The sequence below is a fragment of the Hyperolius riggenbachi genome, chromosome 10, assembly GCF_040937935.1.
Source record: "Hyperolius riggenbachi isolate aHypRig1 chromosome 10, aHypRig1.pri, whole genome shotgun sequence".
NCBI lineage: Eukaryota > Metazoa > Chordata > Amphibia > Anura > Hyperoliidae > Hyperolius > Hyperolius riggenbachi.
Window position 1 is genome coordinate 3,134,938 of NC_090655.1, and position 26,650 is coordinate 3,161,587.

Genomic DNA, 26,650 nt, shown 5'->3' on the forward strand with positions numbered 1-26,650 from the left:
CAATGGCAGCATGCTTGTTCCAGGGCTGTGAATCCACTGGCAGCATGCTTGTTCCAGGGCTGTGACTCCACTGGCTGCATGTTTGTTGCAGGGCTTTGATTCCAATGGCAGCATGCTTGCTCCAGGGCTGTGACTCCACTGGCTGCACACTTGTTGCAGGGCTTTTATTCCACTAGCTGCATGCTTGTTTCAGGGCTGTGACTCCAATGGCAGCATGCTCGTTGCAGGGCTGTGACTCCACTGGCTGCATGCTTGTTCCAGGGCTGTGACTCCACTGGCTGCATGCTTGTTGCAGGGCTGTGACTCCCCTGGCTGCTTGCTTGTTTCAGGGCAGTGACTCCAATGGCAGCAAGCTCGTTGCAGGGCTGTGACTCCACTGGCTGCATGCTTGTTCCAGGGCTGTGACTCCAATGGCAGCATGCTTGCTCCAGGGCTGTGACTCCACTGGCTGCATGCTTGCTCCAGGGCTGTGACTCCACTGGCTGCATGCTTGTTGCAGGGCTGTGACTCCACTGGCTGCATGCTTATTCCAAGGTTGTGACTCCACTGGCTGCATGCTTGTTCCAGGGCTGTGACTCCACTGGCTGCATGCTTGTTACAGGTCTGTGACTCCACTGGCTGCATGCTTGTTACAGGGCTGTGACTTCACTGGCTGCATGCTTGTTGCAGGGCTGTAACTCCACTGGCTGCATGCTTGTTCCAGGGCTGTGACTCCACTGGCTGCATGCTTGTTGCAGGGCTGTAACTCCACTGGCTGCATGCATGTTCCAGGGCTGTGACTCCACTGGCTGCATGCTTGTTCCAGGGCTGTGACTCCACTGGCTGCATGCTTGTGCAAGGTGTGACGCCACGGGCTGCATGCTTGTTCCAGGGCTGTGACTCCACTGGCTGCATGCTTGTGCCAGGTGTGACGCCATGGGCTGCATGCTTGTTCCAGGGCTGTGACTCCACTGGCTGCATGCTTATTACGAAGCTATAACTACATGCAGGTGTGTGACGCAAACATCACTAAAGCCAAAAACTCAGCAGGACAGCCAGGCAACTGGCATAATTTATAAGGAAATGATGGCAGCCTCCGTATTCCCCTCACTTCAGGTTCCCTAAAAGGAGGTACTAACCCAGGATTGAATTTCATCCCACTCAGTAGCGGATATCCCCTTTCACATGAGAAATCTATTCCTTTACACAAACAGATCATCAGGGGGGTCTGTATGGCTGATATTGTGGTGAAACCCCTCCAACAACCCCATTGCATTGTGGGAAACAACAGCTTTTTCCAACTGCCAAGCAAGCAGCATCTCCCTCTGTGCGCAGAACTCTCAGTAACCAACATTCCGCACAGATCACCTGGCAGAACTAAAGATGTCACCACCATGTGATACATTTCAGAATGTAAATCAGGGAGAGGAAAGATTTTACAATGAGCAAACACAGAGTAAATAATCTACAAATTAATATTGTAAAAAATAAGCACTTTTATCCACAAAGTAATTTCCACAACAGTTCCTGTATAAACCCACCACATGACTACCACCATACACGTGTCAGAGAGCCGTGCAGATTTATTCTGACAAGCTCTTGTAGTTCTAAGGTAAGTGAGCGGTGGGAGCGGCTAGCGCTCTCTACCTGCAGCACGGAGATATAACATCCTGCCAGGAGCCAGGACACTGTGTACACTGAATCTGTACGGTTACCCCATGCTTGCGTGGGTTTCCTCCACATGCAGCGGTTTCCTCCCACATCCCAGAAACTTGCTGGTAGATTCATTTGCTCCCCCATTGGTCCAAGTATGTGGTAGGTACATTACAGTAAAGGCGACCCTTTCCCCACGATCATCCTGGCTGAAGCTCCATTCCTTACATGCAGACGCCATCTGGCACCGGGCAAGAAAGGAGGAGAGGAAGACAAAGAGTTTTGGCAGATTTTCAAAGCTATTTGATCCTCCTCCATGGCTTCCTCTATGAAGCTATTAGACTAATCATTAACGCTTAGAAGGCCACCATATGAAGCTCCATCTAATGGCGGGAGGGGGGGCAGAATTACCACAGTGGAGACAAGCAGCCATTTCCTGTGGCTGAAGTCTTCTCGTTCTGGTGCTTTATATGTGCCGGGCCCACTCCTGCCACACTTCTGCTTTAAGAGGAGTGGTCCCCCTGGTTGTCATGAGGGTCAGAGGACAAAGCGGGGTGGCTGGCACACATGGCAAGGACAGTCACAATGCTTGCAGTGATAGTAGCAGGTTGCTTTACTTAGCAGTAACATGGGGAAGAGCTGGCCCTGGGAACAGCTGATCCATCAATGGTGGAAGTACTAGGCACGATCCTCCAACAGTGATGCCTTTAGGCAGATGCCTACTGCTTCTTAAAGCAGTAGGATCAGCCATACTATGCCAGGGGAAAAACACATATATAAGTAGATAAGTACTTTATCTACTTACATAACGCATGTATTGTACTGTCCACGTTTTGATTTCAGTGAATGTTATATAGTAAATGAAGAGAATTCTGTTCCTGGTGGGGGCCATGTCTTTTGCCCACAGCTAAGGCTAACTCGTGATGTCATTTCTGCCCTTTACTTTTTTCTTGTCTCCTCCAATCGCTGAGTCACCTCAGCCTTGCTTGTAAACACAAGTGAGCAGGGGATCGTGTTTCAGATAAGCAGCTAGGCAGGGAAATAAAGGGAAGAGGAGGAATAGATTATAGATAATAAGAACCCCCAGCATGCAATTCTTTGGCACCGACTACTAAAGGGCCAGTGCTCCTGAAGTATGTGATAACTCCAAATCATAACAGCAGAAAAAGTTGTGCAAGTTTTGAATGCAGGATTAGCATCTTTATCACTTAATACACTCAGACCAGTTGCTTTTGAAATTTGATTTTTATGGTGACAATACAGCTTTAATGGGGAATCTGGATGTTGTTCTTTCAAACTAAAATGATCAAAATCGCCTCCCCCTCAGACAAAAAGTATTTACTTTATTTCTAAGATCACATGTAAAAGAGTTTCAGCCTCCCCTGATTTTTAATTCCTGTCTTTATCCCCACTAGGAGTTCTCTTGATTTCCGATCTAGGCAAGACGTTCGTAAAATCTCTACCGCAGATATTAGACAAATTAATATAAAAACAAAAGTTAGGTTGTGCAGGGAAGAAAAATAATGTTATTTGCCAGTCCAGGGCTGTGTCCAGTCTGAGGGGTCATGTTATGGTCTTTGAGGTTTTTGGAAACGTAGTGAGAGGAATTCTCCCCCCAAGTGTGGAGGTGGACCATTCCACCCAGCAGACAAGGAGCTCTGGCCCTTCATAATGCTGGAATGGTTTTAGTCGGAGCTCGACATTACAGAGAAACCATAACCAAGAATTGAACTTCATCCCAATCAGTAGCAGATATCCCCTTTCCCATGAGAAATCTATTCCTTTTCACAAATGGATCATCAGGGGGCGCTGTATGACTGATATTGTGGTGAGACCCCTCCCACAAGAAACTGAGGACCATGGCACTGACATCACACTGTGGGAGCCTTGTTGCATTGTGGGAAATAACATCTATTTACTGCTGGGTCCAACTGCCAAAATAGCAAGCAGCATCTCTTTCCACTGACATCACCTGCCAGCAGTAAAAATGTCGCCATGTGATAAATGTCAGAATGTAAATCAGGGAGAGGAAAGATTTTACAATGGGCAAACACTGACTTAATCATTTATACATCATTATTGTAAAAATGAAGCACTTTTTTATTATATAATTTTCACTGGAGTTCCTCTTGAACAGTTCCTCATGACAGGTAATGCTGTATTTGCTGACTGGCTCATTTATGGTGACTTAGGATAAGATGTGCTTCCTAACTCTGCTGAGATCCTTAATGTCCTTGTCTGTAAAATATTTATCTGTACAGCACCATGGAATATGCTGGCACTATAGAAATCAGTAATAATAGTTATAGTGATCTCTAGAGATGTACCATATATTATTTGTTTTAAACACCACAGCAGCTGTATAGCGATCCAATTTTACCAAATGACTTTCAGATTCGATAACTGCGATAGGAGGGAAAAGAACAGAAATCATTGATCGGCCCATACATGGAATAAATATTATAACCAAGCCGATCATTTCAGATGAAATCAAACAGAAAAACGGATTAATAATCCAATCATTGATTCAATCATTTGTTTTTAATTAGTACCATCAACGGTATCCAAACAGATCAAACGGAAGGTCAATTGGAAGGTAACATTGGATCATAATGAAGTACCTAGGGCCCGTTCACACTGCACGCGTTTCCAGCCGCGTTTTGGAAACGCGTGCAGGTGGCCAAAACGCACGACATCAGACATTGCATAGAGTGCAATGTCTGATGTTCACACAGCATGCGTTCCGGACCTGTGCGGTCCAGGAACGCATGCTGCACGCAGATTTTACAAAAACGCGCGGCTGTCCCATTCACTTTTCAGCGATGGGATCAGCCACGCAACGCATACGAACGCGGACATGCGTGCGTTCGTACGCGTTGCGGTCCGCATGCGTTGCGGTCCGCATTTTGTAGTCTGAACGGGCCCTTAGAGGATCTGTAACGTCAAAACGTCCCCTGGGGGGTACTCACCTCGGGTGGGGGAAGCCTCAGGATCCTAATGAGGCTTCCCACGCCGTCCTCCGTCCCTCGGGGGTCTCGCTGCAGCCCTCCGTACAGCGGTGACGTAATATTTACCTTCCTGGCTCCTGCGCAGACGCTCTGACGGCTGTCGGCTCCGAAGTAGGCGGAAATACCCGATCGCTGTCGGGTCTGCTCTACTTGCGCAGGCGCAAGTTTCCGGCGCCTGCGCAGTAGAGCGGACCCGACTGAGATCGGGTATTTCCGTGTAGTTCGGTGAGGAAAGCAGCCACAGCGCCCCCGCTGGAGCCAGCAAAGGTAAATATTGAAGTCACAGTCGGGTCTGTCGCCGGCTGTTCGGAGGGCTGCAGCGAGACCCCCGAGGGACGGAGGACAGCGTGGGAAGCCTCATTAGGATCCGGAGGCTTCCCCCACCCCAGGTGAGTACCCCCCAGGGGATATTTTTGATGTTACAATGTCTCTTTAAGCCTCTGAAACTTACTGTATTGTCGTTTTGTTTGTGGGTTGTTGTTTTTTTGTGAAAAATTAAATAAAAAGTAACCTTTCAAAAAAAAAAAATTAAACGCCTTATCTCCTGGTTTATATTAATGTGGATAACTTTGAATCCCAAGACACATGAACTTTTAAAATGCCAAAAAAAAAGATAAACTTTAAGTGAAAGTCTCCTCTGAACAGAACTATCACTGATAAAAATGTCTTCTCCTTGACTTTATGGGCTCTGCCAATCCCTCCATTGGTTACCAATTACCCAAAGGATTCAGTTTCAACTCCTCACCCTATCATGCAAAGCTCTACATAAATTTTCACCTGCTTATATTCTCTCACTAATCTCCAGATACCATCCCACTCTGAACCTCCGCTCCAAGATCCAGGACTTCTCACGAGCATCACCTCTCCTTTGGAACCCTCTCCCACAGCTCGTCCATCATGCTTCGAACCTGGAAACCTTCAAACGTACTCTGAAAACACACCTGTTCAGAGAAGCCTATATTTTGCTATACGTAGCATTGGGGTTCACTGTTCATCCACCATCCCATGTCTCCTTCCCTAGTACCGCCACCCCACTACCCTCTAGATAGTAAGCTGGCAAGGACAGGGACCTCCTCCTAGTGTTTCTTATTCTGTTGTAATTGATCATATGAACATGTACTAGTATTAGTGATGTCTCAAACCTCACATCACCTATGTCTGTATTCGTGTTGCTGGATGTCCTGATTGTACAGAGTTCTGAACCTTTCATATATCTATGCTCTCCAGTACTTGCTTTGTACTATGTACAGCGCTACAGGAAATGTTGCTATATATACAATAATAATAACGGTCATTAAGCAGATGCTAATCTAGTGATACCGACTACCTGAATAACGCCTGCCACCCGTGAAACAGATTGTATGTATCATTTTCAATAGATGCGGAGGAAAGCAGATTTGGCTCACGCTACCGTTTCACTCACCACACTTGCTGCACCTCCATTGCTTTTCCTTAAAGGGAAACTGAAGTGCAAGGGATTTGTTTTCAAAACATTTTTATTAGCGGTATTTGGAGGCTGGCATATCTATTTCCTGTTAAACAATACCAGTTGCCTGGCTGTCCTGCTGATCTCTCTGGCTGCAATAGTGTCTGAATCACACACCGGAAACAAGCATGCAGATAATCTTTATCAGAATTTGTCAGAAACATATTATGTCGGATACATGGTTAAGGGCCCGTTTCCACTAGCGCGGAAATCAGGCCAAATCCACAGAGTTTCTCCGCAGGAAAATGGCACAGGGAGACCCTGCCATAGGGAACAATGGTGCAGCCGGCCGAATCGATTGCCCTAGCGCTTCAGCCGACATTGCTGTCAGTTAAGGCGAGTGGCAGCGAATCCCATAGCCGTGAGTGGCAGTCTCAGAAGAGGAAGTGCCACCGTGCGACTTGTAGGACGTGCGGCGGCTAGTGGAAACCCAGCCTGTAAGTATTAGACGCAGAGGATCAGCAGGACTGCCAGGGAATGTGTATTGTTTCAATAGGTTATAAATATGGCAGCCTCCATATCCCCCACACTTCAGCTTCCTTTTAAATATTTCCATTCAATGCCCAATCCCACGACATGCTATGGAATTCTCCTTTAACCTCTTGCCGACCGCGTCACGCCGGTAGGCGTGGCCGCGGCGGCAGCCCCAGGACCGCCTAACGCCAATTGGCGTAAAGTCCTGGGGCTCTGTTTTGAATGTGATCGCGCGCACGCTGCGCGCGCATCTCATTCTCGGAGGGCGGAGCTCCGCCCCCTCTTCAGTCTCCGAGCGGCTATTGCCGCTCGGGAGACTGATAGACGGCGTGATCGCCGTCTATTTACCCGTACAGCGCTGCGATCGGCAGCAGCGCTGTACTGGGGACAGCCATGTGACACGGCTGTCCCCCTGGGACACTGGAGAGCGATCGGCTCTCATAGGCAGAAGCCTATGACAGCCGATCGCCACAATTGGCTGGCTGTGGGGAAGGAGGGAGGGAGGGAATAGATTTAAAAGAACACGCTTTTTTTAATAAAAAAAGAAACAAAAATATTTGTAAACAAAAAAAAAAACAATCTGGGGGCGATCAGACCCCACCAACAGAGAGCTCTGTTGGTGGGGAGAAAAGGGGGGGGGAAATCACGTGTGTGCTGTGTTGTGCAGATCTGCAGCTTAGCCTTAAAGCTGCAGTGGCACATTTTGCTTAAAATGGCCTGGTCACTAGGGGGGTTTAGCACTGCAGTCCTCAAGAGGTTAAGGGATACCCGAAGTGACATGTGACATGATGAGATAGACAAGTGTATGTACAGTGCCTAGCACACTAATAACTAGGCTGTGTTCCTTTTTTTTCTTTCTCTGCCTGAAAGAGTTAAACATCAGGTATGTAAGTGGCTGACTCAGTCCTGACTCAGACAGGAAGTGACTACAGTGTGTCCCTCACTGATAAGAAATTCCAATTATAAAACACTTTCCTAGCAGAAAATGGCTTCTGAGAGCAGGAAAGAGATAAAAAGGGTCAATGGTTCATAGATTTTAGCTCTGGCATACTTCAATGAACGTGTCATTGAGCAAAAACATCAGTTCAAACTTAAGAAGTAGATGTAAACATAGAATAAAACCGTGGTATATCTTCAAAAGTCATTTTTAGGAGAAGAAAGATAGATACAATAATTTCACGAGTTTATTTTTGCCTCTGTGTTTATTGACAGTAGTGGCAGCAGGATAATACCCATGTATCTCACTGTGGCAATTTTCGAACACAACAAAAACCCATTGGCGAACGCTACTAGCGCTACGCAGCCAAGTTCATCCCTCGCGATGGAAGGGGATTTTTTTTTTCCAGTTAACCAATAAAACATCACCAGTCACCGTAACGAACTGCAAAACCTCCTAAAGTTAAAATGGCCCAGAAGAGTTAATAATTGGCATTTGATTAGCTGCAGCTTGAGGTCCCCCCTTCCCATCACACACACACTGACTCTGCACAGCACAAATGCATGCCTGAGCCTCAGACATATTTTCCAGATGGTCTGGCAATTGAAAGGCAGGAAATTTCAGCTCGGCTATCTAAATGATCTAAACATAGGCAGCTCATAATGACTGTGGCGGAGGTGAGGAATACCAATGCACTTGACTGAAAGGCACTGATAAGATAAGGACCCCAGAGGATGGATGGAACCCCTTCCCCGCTGCAGGAGGACCAGCAATGAACACTGCAGAGGAATATCCTGCTTCTCTCTTCCCCCTTTCCTTTTTACGCCTCGCCGCAGCACAGAGGTTGTGGTTTTCATTAGGACTCTCAATCCTTTTCATGGAATTCATCAAAGTTTTATGCTCGTCACTAAACAGTCATTAAAATGATTCCAGCATGTACAGCTCCGGGCTACGAAGTGAAACTTTCTACGGAAGTGTAAAGTCAGATCGACGACTCGTGTGCAATGCGAAAAAATAATTTAATTTGCTTGGAGGGGAAACGTCTGTCATATCCACCCGAAACGTTATCCGTTTTCCAGCTACGTATATCCACAGCCCAACCAGTCCAGAGCCCCAACCGCCAGACATTCACTAGGAGGTGGACACAGGCCCCAAACAACACGTGGATAGGTGGGGAAATGTTTGGATGTTTCACAGCTTTCTCTGTCTCCCATGAAGGGATTTACATCACTTCCTGTCACGTTACAGGTGCTCACATAACGAGATGTCAAGGTAAACACTCCCCCCCCCCCCCCCCCCAAACAGGGCCAGGGTAGAAACTCAAAAAGTTTTCCCTCTGGTGCAGAGGAGAAGTGAAGAGTTAAAGGGAACCTAAACTGAGAAGGATATGAATTTTTCCTTTTAGAATAAAACCAGTTGCCTGACTCTCCTGCTGATCCTAAAAGGTACATACACGTCGGATTTTCGCAAATGACCGGTCATTTTGACATTTGAACGTCCGGTTGTTTGGACGTCAAATTGTGCGTGTGTGTGGTCGGTCGTTCAGCTGATAAGACTGGATTTGAACGATCCTCCAAGCGAACGACCGACCGCACACACGCCCAATTTGACGTCCAAACGACCAGACGTTCAAATGTCCAAATGACCGGTCGTTTGCGAAAATCCGACAGGTGTACGAGCCTTAATACTTTTAGCCCCAGCCCCTGAACAAGCAAGCAGCAGATCAGGTGCTCTGGCTGAAGTCAGACTGGACTAGCTGCATTCTTGTTTCATGTGTGTGATTCAGCCACTACTGCAGCCAAAGAGGTCAGCAGAGCTGCCAGGCAACTGGTATTGTTTAAACATCCATATACCTCTCAGTTTAGGTTCCCTTTAAACTAAAGCAAAACGGTTAAGGAGGCTGCCATATTTATTTCCTTTTAAGCAATACCAGTTGCCTGGCTGTGCTTCTGTTCCTCTGCCTCAAGTACTCTTAGCCATAGACCCTGAACAAGCATGCAGCAGACAGAGTTTTTGACAGATCTGACAAGATTAGCTGCATGCTTGTTTCAGGTGTTTTTCAGTCACTACGGAAGCCAGAGAGATCAGCAGGACAGCCAGGCAACTGGTATTGTTTAACAGAAATAAATATGGCAGCTTCCATATTCTTCTCATTACGGTTATACTTTAAGCTCAGTACACACTCAACATTGTCATCTGCAAATTGCTGAATGGAATTTTTGGTTTCTGTAATGTAGTGCGAATATAATTGTGTTCTGATCCAACAACCACATTCACCAACCACTGTTTATTGTTCTGTGGAAGGGCCTAAACTTAAGCCCCTCTTAAAGAGGAACTCCAACCTAAACCAACATACTGTCATTAAGTTACATTAGTTATGTTAATTAAAATAAATAGGCAATATAATCTCTTACCCACCCTGTTTTAAAAGAACAGGCAAATGTTTGATTTCATGATGGCAGCCATCTTTTTGGTTGAAAGGAGGTGACAGGGAGCATGAGACACAGTTCCAACTGTCCTGAGCACCTCTCCCAGTTGCTAGGCAACGTGAACCACAACATAGGAAATCCCATCATGCTCTGCACAGCATCGGGGGGGAAAAGCCCGGGCTTTTTTTCTTTGATGGGTGGAGCTTAGGTAAAAATGCAGCTAAAAATGATGCTTTGGTAAGAAAAACAAAGTTCTGATGCTGTGAAACTGTTAAAGAAGCACCAAGCCTTTTCAGTGCTGCTGAGTTGATTTTTAGTCCGGAGGTTCACTTTAAGGTAGCCACTAAGTATACAATTTGCAGAACAATTGTTTATGAATGAGTCTGAGTATGAACGATTGGAAATGATTGTTTGGGACCACTAATGGGGAAAAAAAAATCTAACCAATCCGATTAATGAAATTGATCCGATTTTCAGTTCGATCCTGTCAATCTGATTGTATAGGAAAGGTTGTCTATTAATGGTCCCAAATGATCATTACCGATTGTTCCTACGAAGAATTGTTCATAAACAATCGTTGGACAAATTGTATAGTTAGTGACCATCTTTAGTAATGCTCCATGACAAGCTTCCAAACGGTGTTTCTGTACAAAGATCGTTCCATGGAGGATCTCTCCTGGTAGCAATTACTGGAAGTGTGACTATGGCTTTCAGACCTCTGTTGGGCAGTTAGTGCTGTCCTGCTTCTATTAGAGCTCTGTCGCCACCAGGACGGACATAAACAGAATTCTCTTCACCAAACACACAGCATCAGCAAGCCCTTCAGAGCGTCTAACCCATACATGTTAAACTCCGGCCCACGGGCCAAATCTGGCCCTCAGAGCCATTACATTTGGCCCTCAAGGGGTTTCCTCGCTTTGCATTATGTTTGGCCCACTCTAGACCACCAGGGAAGCTATATTGGAAATGAAGCCCCATAACACCAGGGAAGCCATATAGGGGAGGTAGGGGAAAGCACTAGTCCCCTGGAAACTGTATAGGGGAGGGTGGGGGCCACTAGACACCAAGGATCTGTGTATGGTAGGAAGGACCACTAGACACCAGATAACTGTGTAGGGGAGGGAAGGGAGCCACTAGACACCAGGGAAGCCATATGGGGGAGGTAGGGAGTAGCACTAGTCACCTGGAAACTGTGTAGGGGAGGGTGGGGGCCACTAGACACCAAGGATCTGTGTATGGCAGGGAGGACCACTAGACACCAGATAACTGTGTAGGGGAGGGAGAAGGACCACTAGACACCAGGGAACTGTATAGGAGTTGGAGGGGAGTAATTAGACACCAGGGAACTTGATAAGGTGGCCAGTAGACATTGAGGTTAACCCACGGCTAGGTCCCAGGGTTCAAAGTCGGCCCACTTAGTATGTGAGTTTGACTACCGTGGTCTAACCCTTCCTCATCTGATGTATAAGAAAAAAACTGTTTTCATGAAGGTATCCACAGAAGTAATCCTCTCCCTATGCAGTTGGCTTGGACTTGCCGGATCCAGTTGGCTTGGACCTGCCGGATCCAGTTGGTTTGGACTTGCCGGATCCGTTTGGCTTGGACTTGTCGTAGAGCATCATGGGGCATCCACAGAAGTAATCCTCTCCCTATGCAGTTGGCTTGGACCTGCCGGATCCATTTGGCTTGGACTTGTCGTAGAGCATCATGGGGCATCCACAGAAGTAATCCTCTCCCTATGCAGTTGGTTTGGACTTGCCAGATCCGGTTGGCTTGGACTTGCCGGATACAGTTGGCTTGGACTTGTCGTAGAGCATCATGGAGCATCCACAGAAGTAATCCTCTCCCTATGCAGTTGGTTTGGACTTGCCAGATCCGGTTGGCTTGGACTTGTCGTAGAGCATCATGGGGCATCCACAGAAGTAATCGTCTCCCTATACAGGTGGTTTGGACTTGTCGTCAGGGAGCTTCTTGGGGCAGCTGGTGAGAGTGGACTTCTCTGTAGGCAATCACAAGCTTCCTCATTGGACTCTTTGCCCAGGGGAATGCTAGATAACTACCCAATGTCTACTACAGCCTCGCACAGGCCATGGATGGCCGTTGTCTGCAATAGTCATTTATGATCTGGTGACAGCCTGATGTCCTCAGAGGCCTCCTCTGCAGCTGACCCCGACCAAGAGAATAGCAATTGGCTGCTCTGAGGTCCTTTTAATCAATTGCTATTGTATCCCCCGAAGTACGGGGTTTCCTGCACATCACCACAGTACAGCATATTCTTTACAGCCCAGCAAGGTGAAGCCCGGGCAGATTACAGATAATAGCAGAGCAGTGAAAGGCACGTCTATTATTTATAGTCTGTACACGGCTTACAGCTAGTAATGTTTCTGCAGCGTTCCGACTTATGGGACAGATGTTTAGTTTCCTTAGCAATGTGATGTGGTGAGCAGTGTTGTGCAATAGTCCATTGTGTCTAATAACATACGAGCTTCAGAAGATCATACTTCTTGTACAACCTAAAGGTTGCTGCATGGATTATCAGCTGAACCTTCCCAGTGGTCCTTTTCATATTTTTATAAGAGGACATTGCATTGAAGCAGGGGGGCTTCTGACAGTTCCTGCGTTAGCTGGCAAGTTATGCATTGTAAGCTGGTGGTAGTTGTGTGCGCACGCAGGTGTGTCTGTGGCAGGTGCGGTGTGCGCCCGCAGGTGTGTCTGCGGCAGGTGCGGTGTGCGCCCGCAGGTGTGTCTGCGGCAGGTGCGGTGTGCGCCCGCAGGTGTGTCTGCGGCAGGTGCGGTGTGCGCCCGCAGGTGTGTCTGCGGCAGGTGCGGTGTGCGCCCGCAGGTGTGTCTGCGGCAGGTGCGGTGTGCGCCCGCAGGTGTGTCTGCGGCAGGTGCGGTGTGCGCCCGCAGGTGCGTCTGCGGCAGGTGCGGTGTGCGCACGCAGGTGTGTCTGCGGCAGGTGTGGTGTGCGCACGCAGGTGTGTCTGCGGCAGGTGTGGTGTGCGCACGCAGGTGTGTGTGCGGCAGGTGTGGTGTGCGCACGCAGGTGTGTCTGCGGAAGGTGTGGTGTGCCCACGCAGGTGTGTCTGCGGCAGGTGTGGTATGCGCATGTAGGTGTGTCTGCGGCAGGTGCGGTGTGCGCACGCAGGTGTGTCTGCGGCAGGTGCGGTGTGCGCACGCAGGTGTGTCTGCGGCAGGTGCGGTGTGCGCACGCTGGTGTGTCTGCGGCAGGTGCGGTGTGCGCCCGCAGGTGTGTCTGTGGCAGGTGTGGTGTGCGCACGCAGGTGTGGTGTGCGCACGCAGGTGTGTCTGCGGCAGGTGCGGTGTGCGCACGCAGGTGTGTCTGCGGCAGGTGTGGTGTGCGCACGCTGGTGTGTCTGCGGCAGGTGTGGTGTGCGCACGCAGGTGTGTCTGCGGCAGGTGTGATGTGCGCACGCAGGTGTGTCTGTGGCAGGTGGGGTGTGTCTGTGGCAGGTGGGGTGTGTCTGTGCATACATCACTTCCTTCACTAAGTATACAGGATTTGGAGTAAAGTTTGTAGCTAGGAATTCCTGTTTTGCTGGGTAAACATATTTATGGCAGCATGGTGTATGCCAATGACATCATAAACCCTTGTATGGCCATTGTCACCTGATGAGACTGAACAATTAGATTATATTTAAGCAGGTGTCACCTGTCCACACCTGACCCAGCTCAGGAGAAATAAGAAAAGAAAGATCTCCAGACGGAAGTTTTAACAACCAATCACTAAGATTTTCCCACAGAAGGGGGTCTTATGCCCCCCTCCCCCCCCCCCCCCCCCCCGCTTGGAGTGCATGCTATGTACAGCTATTAGAAGATAACAGTAACATCAAGTATTGCTCACCCAGTTATTGTCTAATGAATGTATTGTGCTGCAGTTTCTCAGCTAGTATGGTTTAGGACAAAATCTTTTTAGGATTATAGGGCTTACAGAAAAATGCACGGCCTTTATCCCAAGACGCCCGATAAATGGAAATACATCCAACCACTTTTATTCCACGTCACTCAAGCAAGCTGAGCTGCCTCTAGAAATAAAAAACACAATAATATTTTGTAAATACTTTTGGATGGTATACTTCTAGAAGTGCCCTCAAGTTCTTTAACAACTTAAAAAAAAGAAAAATAGACAACAAAAACTGGCTGGTAGCAGCACCCATATGGGGGACAGGTGACTTGCAGCCAGAAATCCCTGATTCCATGCCCCCCCCCCCCCCCCCCCAAAGTAGTTCAATCCTCAACCTAAGCAGCAGTTTCTGAACCTTTCACTCACCGCTGAATGGATGCGACATGAAAACCAAGCTAAGGTATGCAAACTTCAAGCCAACTGCGAGAGACTGAGAGGAAAGGCCAATCAGTGTTACAACGTCAAAGTAAAATATTACATTCACTTATTAACCACGACTGCGTTAAACAGTTTATAGTTCTGCTCCTCGTAGAGCTTCACGAGAACCGTACGGCCCCCACTGCAGCGACCTTCTGTAAACAGGCTTAGGAAAATGCTTATTTTATAAAGCAAAGGCATAATCGCAGTCTGAGCAGCAACAAATACATCCTCCACATGCTAACGTACAGGAAACAGATGATTGTAACTCCCTACTCCAAGCAACGCCAACCCCCTCGCACTGCACAGATCACACTATGCAGGACAAGCTTATAGATTACAGCGATTATGTCACCGCTGGGCCTTCTACACTGTCAGTAAAGACATTCATACTAAACTATTAGGGCCCGATTCATTAAGCTTTTCTGTTAAATTATCTCACCTTCTGTATTAACTCACAATTTATCTCTCCTTAAATTAACTCATGGTTTACCTCTCCTTATCTAACTGAACTCATGGCTTAGCTCTCTTTATTTGACATAACTCATGGTTTAGCCCTCCTTATCTGACATAACTCATCTTTTAGCTCTCCTTATTAGATATAACTCATGGTTTAGCTCTCCTTATCTAACTGAACTCATGGCTTAGCTCTCTTTATTTGACATAACTCATGGTTTAGGCTGGTTTCACAGTGGGACGTTACAGGCGCACGTTAGAGCAGCCTGTAACGCACCCCACCGCACAGCAATGAAAAATCAATGGGCTGTTCACAGTACCCACGTTGTGTTACATTGTAACGCTGCGCCATAGTATAACGTACTGCATGCAGTACTTTACACACAGACGGTTTGCACATGCTCAGTAGGGGTTGTTTTTTTTTCACTTTATGGGCGGAGAGGAGGCGGGAAGAGGCCGCTATGTAGCCAGGCACATGGCTACTTATTATTCACTGCACTTGCAGTGTTTACATCCTAAAGCGGCCGCGGATTGGCTGGCGGGACCACGTGATGCGGAGAGCTCCGTTCACGTGGTCTCCGCAGTGCCTCCGACAGAGCAGGCGCACCAAGAGCTGCTTGTAACGCGCCTCTTGGTAGCGTCCTGCTCCAACACCACCAGGCGTTGCGTTAGGGGCACGTTATGCGACCATAACGTCCCCTAAAACGCAACGTCCCACTGTGAAACCAGCCCTAGCTCTCCTTATGTGACATAACTCATGGTTTAGCTCTCCTTATTTGACATAACTCATGGTTTAGCTCTCCTTATTTGGCATAACTCATGGTTTAGCTCTCCTTATCTGACATAACTCATGGTTTAGCTCTCCTTATCTGACACAACTCATGGTTTAGCTCTCCTTATTTGACATAACTCATGGTTTGGCTCTCCTTATCTGACACAACTCATGGTTTAGCTCTCCTTATTAGATATAACTCATGGTTTAGCTCTCCTTATTAGATATAACTCATGGTTTAGCTCTCCTTATTTGACATAACTCATGGTTTAGCCCTCCTTATCTGACATAACTCATGGTTTAGCTCTCCTTATATGACATAACTCATGGTTTAGCTCTCCTTATTTGACATAACTCATGGTTTAGCTCTCCTGATATGACATAACTCATGGTTTAGCTCTCCTTATTAGATATAACTCATGGTTTAGCTCTCCTTATTAGATATAACTCATGGTTTAGCTCTTCTTATTTGAAATAACTCATGGTTTAGCCCTCCTTATCTGACATAACTCATGGTTTAGCTCTCCTTATTTGGCATAACTCATGGTTTAGCTCTCCTTATCTGACATAACTCATGGTTTAGCTCTCCTTATCTGACACAACTCATGGTTTAGCTCTCCTTATTTGACATAACTCATGGTTTGGCTCTCCTTATATGACATAACTCATGGTTTAGCTCTCCTTATATGACATAACTCAAGGTTTAGCTCTCCTTATATGACATAGCTCATGGTTTAGCTCTCCTTATTAGATATAACTCATGGTTTAGCTCTCCTTATTTGACATAACTCGTGGTTTAGCTCTCCTTATTTGACATAAATCATGGTTTCGCTCTCCTTATATGACATAACTCATGGTTTAGCTCTCTTTATATGACATAACTCATGGTTTAGCTCTCCTTATTAGATATAACTCATGGTTTAGCTCTCCTTATTTGACATAACTCGTGGTTTAGCTCTCCTTATTTGACATAAATCATGGTTTCGCTCTCCTTATATGACATAACTCATGGTTTCGCTCTCCTTATATGACATAACTCATGGTTTAGCTCTCCTTATCTATTTAGCTCATGAATTATCTCATGCATTAGCACTCCTTACAGTTAAGGTGAAAAATAAGTTATCTTTGTGAAATAAACCCCTTGGTATTTTAATGGGTACAGCGAGGCGAGTTATTGGTTGAGAACTGAATTCCAAACAATTGTACTGCCACCCTTCACAAAGCCAGAAAATCAGACATTACCACGAGTTACTATGCTATGAATCTTAGCTCTATTAGGCAGGCCCCTATAGAGTTCAGTGATTAAAAGCTGCTAATGAATACAGAAGCCTTATTGCATTATTTATCTACTTCTACAGTAAACAGAGATCTGCTGTAAGCAAGTCAGATCACGTTAACATGGGTGTTTCGGCCAGGAAAAAGCTCTTCAAAACTGCTTGAAAACTGTCAATGAGCAATTGCCTAATACACAACCGCAAAGTAGAAGATGATATTGAGAACGGTAATAATCTCAGCATTTGGCCAGTGTAACACCAGGACCGCCCTTCTGTTTGCTGGTTACGATGGTAAAAGAAGAGAAAGAATTTTTGAGGTTTCTTTGATCATCAACTAAACAGATTTTTTTAAAAAAGTAAACAAAAAAGAAAGCCTATAATTTGGAGCATGACAAATCTCACAGCTATCCCCGCTTAGCCTCCGGGGCACGGGCAGTGAGTGACATGAGGCCGGGGGAAGGCTTGCATACCCCCCAGAGTGACTTAGCAGCCGCACACCCCCTATACTGGGGATACTGCGGAGGCTACTGCATGACTGAGGCTGCCTGGTGCAGCGGCAGAGCTCAGCAGAACGCTGCCTGCGTGGAAAGCGGTCAGTCAAAGTCCTGTCCCCCTGCGTACAACTTCATTAAATCTGTCTCTAACAGCAATTCCTGCTTCCCAAGAGGTACAACAGCATTCAAACTCCTTCTACACAAGAACTTTCCACAATGCCAGCAAAACTTTCATCGTGCACGCAGGAGAAACGCGAGGATGCCCGCCGCCAACGTCAGCCAGCTTCGTGATGTCGCTTTCTGGCGATATTTATAGTACCTAAATGCTTTGAAGTACATGATTAATTCAGCGCGCTTGTGCGGTCATAGCCAGCGAGATCACAGCATGCGATATGAGCCGCATCGGACAGATCTCTGCAGCTCCAGCATGAGATGTCTGCTTCGGCTTTCATTAAAAACACCGGGAGAAAAAAAAATACGCTTTCCCCCTCAGCCCAAAAATGCCACCTAAATTCAGCATCCTGACCCACCAAACAAGCAGGAGAAGCAGCTGGTAAAACAGACATCTTGTTTAAAGTTGAGAGGGATGAGAAATAGACATAAAAATGTGCGTCACAGTCACAAAAACTTACAACCTCAACATTGGGCAAATCACCAAACGTTACAAAATAATGAGGGGGCAATATTTCTACACAGTACATACATAGAAAAACAAAGTGCACGCTGATGCTGTAGGCGCCATTCAGGAATACAGAACATGTATAAAATAATGGCTGCAAGTTTTGGTTGTTAGCCTGCCTTATTCTTAAAATATAATGCAAGTCTTTAGAGCAGAATATATACTGCAGAGCGGTCATGTTTCAGATAACCCCCTTGCCTTACAGCGCTGGGATCGGAGGCTCCATGATTGCTCATGACACTATCTGCATGGAGTTTGCATGTTCTCTCTATTTGTGTTTATTTACACCATACACATTGGTTTCCGCACACATCCCCAAAAGACAAACAAGCTGATGAGTTAACGGGTTACCCCCAAATATTAGCCTTACACTGTGTCAGGGGAATTGGACTAGGAGTAGATTGTGAGCTCTGAGGGACAGTCAGTTATTTTTTGCACACACCCCAAAAACAAGCTGGTAACTGTTCCCCCCCAAATATTAAAGCCTTACACTATGTCAGGGGAGTTGGACTAGGACTAGATTGTGAGCTCTGAGGGACAGACCGTGATTACCACGCAAACCCCCAAAACAAACTGGTGACTTAACTGGTCCCCCCCAAATATTAGTCTTACACTATGTCAGGAGAATTAGCCTAGGAGTAGATTGTAAGCTCCGAGGGACAGTCAGTTATTTCCGCACAAACCCTCCAAAAAAACTGGTAACATAACTGGTTCCCCCCAAATATTAGCCTTACACTATGTCAGGAGAATTAGACTAGGAGTAGATTGTGAGCTCCGAGGGACAGTCAGTGATGGGAACCGTTTGATACAATCACACGAGAGCCATGGACAATGTCAGCGCCATATAAACACAATAATTGGTGTCCTGGGAAAGTACAGAACTTGCGGAGGAGACGGGTGGTACTTACAGGCGTTCTGTGCTCCTGGGGATGTTTTTCGGCACCATTTTAAGCCCTAAGCCATGGCAATCCACTGTGGTCCCGCTGCAGGTACACAGCGCCGGGCATCCTGTGGCCAACACTTGGCAGAGGCTGCTCCAGGTCAGGCACCAAGCTCCCACCAGCAGCCACAATGTAGAGTATCCTCGCTTAGCCATGCTGGCAGAGCTTCAGTCTCCAGTCCAGAGTGCGGCGAGCCCTTTAAATCATCAGAGACCTGGAGGGGGGTCCAGGTAGCTTCCAGAATCCGTGGCCAATCCCAACGTGTGATGAATACAAAAATAAAAAGGCAAAAAGAGGAAAAAAATACAATAAAAAAAAAAAAGAAAGAGAGAGAGAGAGTGTTCTCAGTTACTCACTACTTGCATTACAAAAGGCACAGCAGCGATGCTCCTGCTCTGAGCTGCCGGGGGAGAGGCTGCAGCAGCTCTCAGTACATTCTGTGCTGCTCTCTGCGCTACTCTGCCTGCTCTCTGCGCCTCTCCGGCTGGAATAAGAGGCAGAGAGACACACACAGGCTCATAACCAGCAGTCATCCATCAATTGAGAGACACACAAATATCCCGGCTGACTCCTCCCCGCTCCCTCCTCCGTCTAGTGAGCTGCTTTACCCCCTACAGGCAGCACGGAGAGGGGAGCGCTGGGAAGAGCTCATTGACAAACTCGCTACAATGAAGCCTCGCAGGCAGCTCTATACATCCTGCGCACACACCGGGCGGCCAGCGCTGCGCCCCAGGACCTCTGCGGCCGAGGAGGGGGGCACAGACAGCCACACCCGGCCAGCGCTGCGCCCCAGCACCTCTGCGGCCGAGGAGGGGGGCACAGACAGCCACACACAGCTCCCAGCTTAACCTTTTATGGAGGAACAGTCCCTCTTTGGGAGTCCCTCTTTCAGGACTCATGTACAGATCTGTGTAAATATATGAAGTTTTCTACTGAACCAATGAGTTTAAAGGATACTCTGGGTTCTGTGGCATGTTAAAAACAAAACAAAAAAAACTGACACTTACCTGGGGCTCCTACCGGCCCCCTGCAGCTTACATGTCCTGCACCGTCATCCTCCGATGTGCCATTTCCCACTGCCGGACCTGGCAGGGGCGTAGCAATAGGGGTTGCAGAGCTTGCGACCGCATTGGGGCCCTTGGGCCAGAGGGGCCCCTCCTCAACTACAGTATCAGCTCTCTATTCCTGTGCTGGTAATAATCACTTCTATAGATACTTTGAATAGTGGTAATTATTAACAAGCTGTGTTCCCCATCCCCTTCTTGCACCTCTGACACTGTAGTTGCCATTGGCAGGGATTGCTATGTATAGAGTGCTTGGGGGTAATCAGTAACAAGCTGTTCCCCATCCCCTTCTTGCACCTCTGAAACTGTAGTTGCCATTGGCAGGGATTGCTATGTATAGAGTGCTTGGGGGTAATCAGTAACAAGCTGTTCCCCATCCCCTTCCTGCACCTCTGACACTGTAGTTGCCATTGGCAGGGATTGCTATGTATAGAGTGCTTGGGGGTAATCAGTAACAAGCTGCTCCCCATCCCCTTCTTGCACCTCTGACACTGTAGTTGCCATTGGCAGGGATTGCTATGTATAGAGTGCTTGGGGGGTAATCAGTAACAAACTGTTCCCCATCCCCTTCTTGCACCTCTGACACTGTAGTTGCCATTGGCAGGGATTGCTATGTATAGAGTGCTTGGGGGTAATCAGTAACAAGCTGTTCCCCATTCCCTTCTTGCACCTCTGACACTGTAGTTGCCATTGGCAGGGATTGCTATGTATAGAGTGCTTGGGGGTAATCAGTAACAAGCTGCTCCCCATTCCCTTCTTGCTCCTCTGACACTGTAGTTGCCATTGGCAGGGATTGCTATGTATAGAGTGCTTGGGGGTAATCAGTAACAAGCTGTTCCCCATTCCCTTCTTGCACCTCTGACACTGTAGTTGTCATTGGCAGGGATTGCTATGTATAGAGTGCTTGGGGGTAATCATTAACAAGCTGTTCCCCATCCCCTTCCTGCACCTCTGACACTGTAGTTGCCATTGGCAGGTATTGCTATGTATAGAGTGCTTGGGGGTAATCAGTAACACACTGTTCCCCATCCCCTTCATGCACCTCTGACACTGTAGTTGCCATTGGCAGGGATTGCTATGTATAGAGTGCTTGGGGGTAATCAGTAACAAGCTGCTCCCCATCCCCTTCTTACACCCCTGACACTGTAGTTGCCATTGGCAGGGATTGCTATGTATAGAGTGCTTGGGGGTAATCAGTAACAAGCTGCTCCCCATCCCCTTCTTGCACCTCTGACACTGTAGTTGCCATTGGCAGGGATTGCTATGTATAGAGTGCTTGGGGGTAATCAGTAACAAGCAGCTCCCCATCCCCTTCTTGCACCTCTGACACTGTAGTTGCCATTGGCAGGGATTGCTATGTATAGAGTGCTTGGGGGTAATCAGTAACAAGCTGTTCCCCATCCCCTTCTTGCTCCTCTGACACTGTAGTTGCCATTGGCAGGGATTGCTATGTATAGAGTGCTTGGGGGTAATCAGTAACAAGCTGTTCCCCATCCCCTTCTTACACCTCTGACACTGTAGTCACCATTGGCAGGGATTGCTATGTATAGAGTGCTTGGGGGTAATCAGTAACACACTGTTCCCCATCCCCTTCTTGCACCTCTGACACTGTAGCTGCCATTGGCAGGGATTGCTATGTATAGAGTGCTTGGGGGTAATCAGTAACAAGCTGCTCCCCATCCCCTTCTTGTACCTCTGACACTGTAGTTACCATTGGCAGGGATTGCTATGTATAGAGTGCTTGGGGGTAATCAGTAACAAGCTGCTCCCCATCCCCTTCTTGCACCTCTGACACTGTAGTTGCCATTGGCAGGGATTGCTATGTATAGAGTGCTTGGGGGTAATCAGTAACAAGCTGCTCCCCATCCCCTTCTTGCACCTCTGACACTGTAGCTGCCATTGGCAGGGATTGCTATGTATAGAGTGCTTGGGGGTAATCAGTAACAAGCTGCTCCCCATCCCCTTCTTGCACCTCTGACACTGTAGTTGCCATTGGCAGGGATTGCTATGTATAGAGTGCTTGGGGGTAATCAGTAACAAGCTGCTCCCCATCCCCTTCTTGTACCTCTGACACTGTAGTTGCCATTGGCAGGGATTGCTATGTATAGAGTGCTTGGGGGTAATCAGTAACACACTGTTCCCCATCCCCTTCTTGCACCTCTGACACTGTAGTTGCCATTGGCAGGGATTGCTATGTATAGAGTGCTTGGGGGTAATCAGTAACAAGCTGCTCCCCATCCCCTTCTTGCCCCTCTGACACTGTAGTTGCCATTGGCAGGGATTGCTATGTATAGAGTGCTTGGGGGTAATCAGTAACACACTGTTCCCCATCCCCTTCTTGCACCTCTGACACTGTAGTTGCCATTGGCAGGGATTGCTATGTATAGAGTGCTTGGGGGTAATCAGTAACAAGCTGCTCCCCATCCCCTTCTTGCACCTCTGACACTGTAGTTGCCATTGGCAGGGATTGCTATGTATAGAGTGCTTGGGGGTAATCAGTAACAAGCTGCTCCCCATCCCCTTCTTGCCCCTCTGACACTGTAGTAGCCATTGGCAGGGATTGCTATGTATAGAGTGCTTGGGGGTAATCAGTAACAAGCTGCTCCCCATCCCCTTCTTGTACGTCTGACACTGTAGTTGCCATTGGCAAGTTTTGGTGCGCCGTATCAATTATTATGTATAGAGTGCTTAGGGGGCCCCAATGTAAAACTTGCACCGAGGCTCAGAGCTCCTTAGCTACGCCAATGGTTAGAAGGATACTTAAAAGGGTTTCTGTGGCATGTTAAAAAAAAAAAACCACTGGCACTTACCTGGGGCTTCTACCGGCCCCCTGCAGCTGTCATGTCCCGCGTCGTCCTCCTACCATCCTCCGTTCCCCACCGCCGGTCTAATTATACCTGTAATTAGACTTCTGCTGCGCAGCCGCACGCGTTCTCACTCCTGCGCGCTTTATTGGGAGCTCTAAGTCCTGATGACACGTGCGGGAGCGAGCATTATTCAACTAATTAGATGAATAATTGGACCAGCGGCGGGAACGGAAGATCGTAGGACGGTGCGGGACATGACAGCTGCAGGGGGCCGATAGAAGCTCCAGGTAAGTGTCAGTTTTTGTTTTTTCCAATATGCCACCGAACCCCTTTAAAACAAAATGAATGGCAGCATTTATACTTATCTGGGGCTTCCTCCAGCCCCCTCGCCATCCTTCTGGGTTGCTCAGATCCTCCACTTGCCGGGCTGGTCTCTTTCTCCAGTCGGGATGTACTGGTCATGCGTGGGCCCAGCTGCATGCACAACCCCTTGGTGTTCTAGTGGCCCGGAGAGTGATGGGGGCGCATGTAGCCAGCCCGCGTATGTGCAGTACATCACAACAGAGATAGAGACCGGGCCGGCCTGCGGAGGATCGGAGCAGCCCAGGAGGACGGCGAGGGGGACCATGGTCCACAGGGGGATGGAGGAAGCCCCAGGAAAGTATAAATGTGCAGTTTGGGCCTATTCACACTAGAATCGATTTTCTGAGCGTTTTGCGATTAATTAGCGGTTTTTAAAATCACTCCCATTCACTTTCATTAAAATCGCTGAAAAATCGCCACAATTTCAGGATTACGTACGCGAAAATCACGGCGATTTTTACTATTTTTTTTATCGTGATTTTAATGAAAGTGAATAACATGACAGCTAATCAGTCGCAAAACGCTCAGAAAAGCGCTTCTAGTGTGAATGGGCCTTTTAAGGGCCCTTTTACATTGACCACGTCACGTTATAGTACTCCCCACTGCAGCTCATCGCAGGGGCCATTTCAGTCAATGAGACATGACACACTTCCTGCAGTGCGATGCAATGCAAGCGCCATAAACGTAACAGAACCTACACGGAGTTTCCCTGCAACTCCTGGAAGTCGCGATTGTTCGAAACTGCACCACTACCGCAACACACTAGTACAAAAGGATACAGGAGGTAGAGAAGGAGAGAGACACTTTACTCACACCTGAGGCTTTTTCCAGTCCCTAACAGCCTATCTGTCCGGCACAGAAGTTACGCCGTCCTCCAGGCTGCCGCTGTCCCCTCCGGAGGATCACTCCGCAGCTGGCTTATGGTCTTTGGGCGCGCTTTTACGTAGGGGACAGTGGCAGCCTCAAACATGCTGAAGAGGAAGAATGGAAATAAAACCTCCACCTCCTCATTTGTATTAAATGGCTCCCCACTGGTGTCCACTAACAGCTACACCTACCTGGGGCTGGAGATCAACCAATCAGGAAGCTTTAAACCAGCAGTACAGGCCCTGAAAGACAAAGCCTGCAGAACATTTTATGCCATCAGAAGACAGCTTATACACCTAAAACCACCGGTGAGAGTGTGGGCAAAGATATTCGACAGCATCATCACCCCAATCCTGCTCTATAGCAGTGAGGTATGGGGCCCGGTCACCTACCCTGACCAATCAAAATGGGACTCCAGCCCAACAGAAATCTTCCATCTAGAGTTCTGCAAGTATCTCCTTCAAGTCCATCGAAGCACTTCAAACTCAGCTTGTCGGTAATAGGATAACAGAGGCGCCAATAGGATAAAAAACACTAAAAGAACTTAAAAACACATCTTGGTAATAGAGGAGGCAGTGGTGGACTCACCCCCTCCAAGCAGAACACACGACTGTGGATTTTCAGTCAAAACAATTTTATTGGATACTCCAAATAAAGTGCAACGCGTTTCACGGGATACAAACCCGCTTCATCAGGCAATAACAGATAGGAGTAAACAGCATCTGCCAGTATCATCAACACAGAGGCGCTCAGTGTTGATGATACTGGCAGATGCTGTTTACTCCTATCTGTTATTACCTGATGAAGCGGGTTTGTATCCCGTGAAACGCGTTGCACTTTATTTGGAGTATCCAATAAAATTGTTTTGACTGAAAATCCACAGTCGTATATTCTGCTTGGAGGGGGTGAGTCCACCACTGCCTCCTCTATTACCAAGATGGGTTTTTAAGTTCTTTTAGTGTTTTTTATCCTATTGGCGCCTCTGTTATCCTATTATCTACATCAAGTCCACCCTTGGTGGAGGGTTGTACCCTTCCTTCTACTACAGAGAGAGACTTTTTCATCCTGAGTGGGGTCAGGACTATCTCCCCACCTGCTTTGACAGTGGTTGCCTACTTGGTAACCCTGGTTTGTGAGTATTAAATTAATATTATTACTCTATCAATTATACCTTACCAGTACATACTACACTATATTGGGCTCTTGGTGTTCTCTCTTTTTCTCAGCTTGTCGGGCAGAGCTAGGCAGGTTCCCACTATGGCTTACTATCCAGCAGAGGGCACTCTCATACTGGGCGCATATACAGAGCAGTAGCCCCAGCACTTACCACCATAAAGCCTCACTGAGCCAGGGGGGCGAGGCCATACCACGCGCTCTCAAGCAAAGCATCAGCAGCCAGCCCAGCCAAGGCCACCAACACAGGCTGACAAAAGCCCAAATAAAACAGACTATAGAAAGCTGCAAGGAACGAAACATAGAGGAATGGAGAAGTGACATAAAGAATTCCAAGAAACTCGCGATCTACCAATCACTACAGAGGGAGTACACAATGGCTCCATATCTGGGGAGGCTACACCACCACAAAGACAGACAGACCCTGAGCCTGTACCGTCTGAGCGCCCACAGCCTGGAGATAGAGACAGGACAACACAGACAGACATGGAAGCCCCGGGAGGAGAGACTGTGCAGACAATGCGACCAGGAGGTCCTGGAGGATGAGGCCCACTTCCTGCTACACTGCAGCAAATATGCACCTGTGAGGACCGCCCACTTCCAGAGACTCTCCGCCCACATCCAGGAGGTAGAGACAGGGTGGCACAGACAGACATGGAAGCCCCAGGAGGAGAGACTGTGCAGACAATGCGACCAGGAGGTCTTGGAGGATGAGGCCCACTTCCTGCTACACTGCAGCAAATACACACCCGTGAGGACCGCCCACTTCCAGAGACTCTCCGCCTACAGCCTGGAGGTAGAGACAGGGCGGCACAGACAGACATGGAAGCCCCAGGAGGAGAGACTGTGCAGACAATGCGACCAGGAGGTCTTGGAGGATGAGGCCCACTTCCTGCTACACTGCAGCAAATACACACCTGTGAGGACCGCCCACTTCCAGAGATTTTCCGCCTACAGCCTGGAGATAGAGACAGGGCGGCACAGACAGACATGGAAGCCCCAGGAGGAGAGACTGTGCAGACAATGCGACCAGGAGGTCTTGGAGGATGAGGCCCACTTCCTGCTACACTGCAGCAAATACACACCTGTGAGGACCGCCCACTTCCAGAGATTTTCCGCCTACAGCCTGGAGATAGAGACAGGGCGGCACAGACAGACATGGAAGCCCCAGGAGGAGAGACTGTGCAGACAATGCGACCAGGAGGTCTTGGAGGATGAGGCCCACTTCCTGCTACACTGCAGCAAATACACACCTGTGAGGACCGCCCACTTCCAGAGACTCTCCGCCCACAACCTGGAGGTAGAGACAGGGTGGCACAGACAGACATGGAATCCCCGGGAGGAGAGACTGTGCAGACAATGTAAACAGGAGGTCTTGGAGGATGAGGCCCACTTCCTGCTACACTGCAGCAAATACACACCTGTGAGGACCGCCCACTTCCAGAGACTCTC

General features: G+C 48.0%; 1 protein-coding gene across 3 annotated transcripts in view; it reads right to left on the bottom strand.

The window, feature by feature from the left end:
• Positions 1 to 26,650, bottom strand: part of SLIT1 (slit guidance ligand 1) — a 617,918-nt gene that overhangs the window by 513,679 nt on the left and 77,589 nt on the right. Inside the window, exon 1 of one of the 3 annotated variants that reach the window (XM_068257845.1) lies at positions 18,892 to 19,469. The exons of the other annotated variants lie outside the window; for them this stretch is intronic. Within the exon in view, the coding sequence (XP_068113946.1) occupies positions 18,892 to 19,079 (188 nt within the window). The 5' untranslated portion in view covers positions 19,080 to 19,469. Of the gene's footprint in view, positions 1 to 18,891; positions 19,470 to 26,650 lie in introns of those variants that run through there. 3 annotated transcript variants of the gene reach the window in all.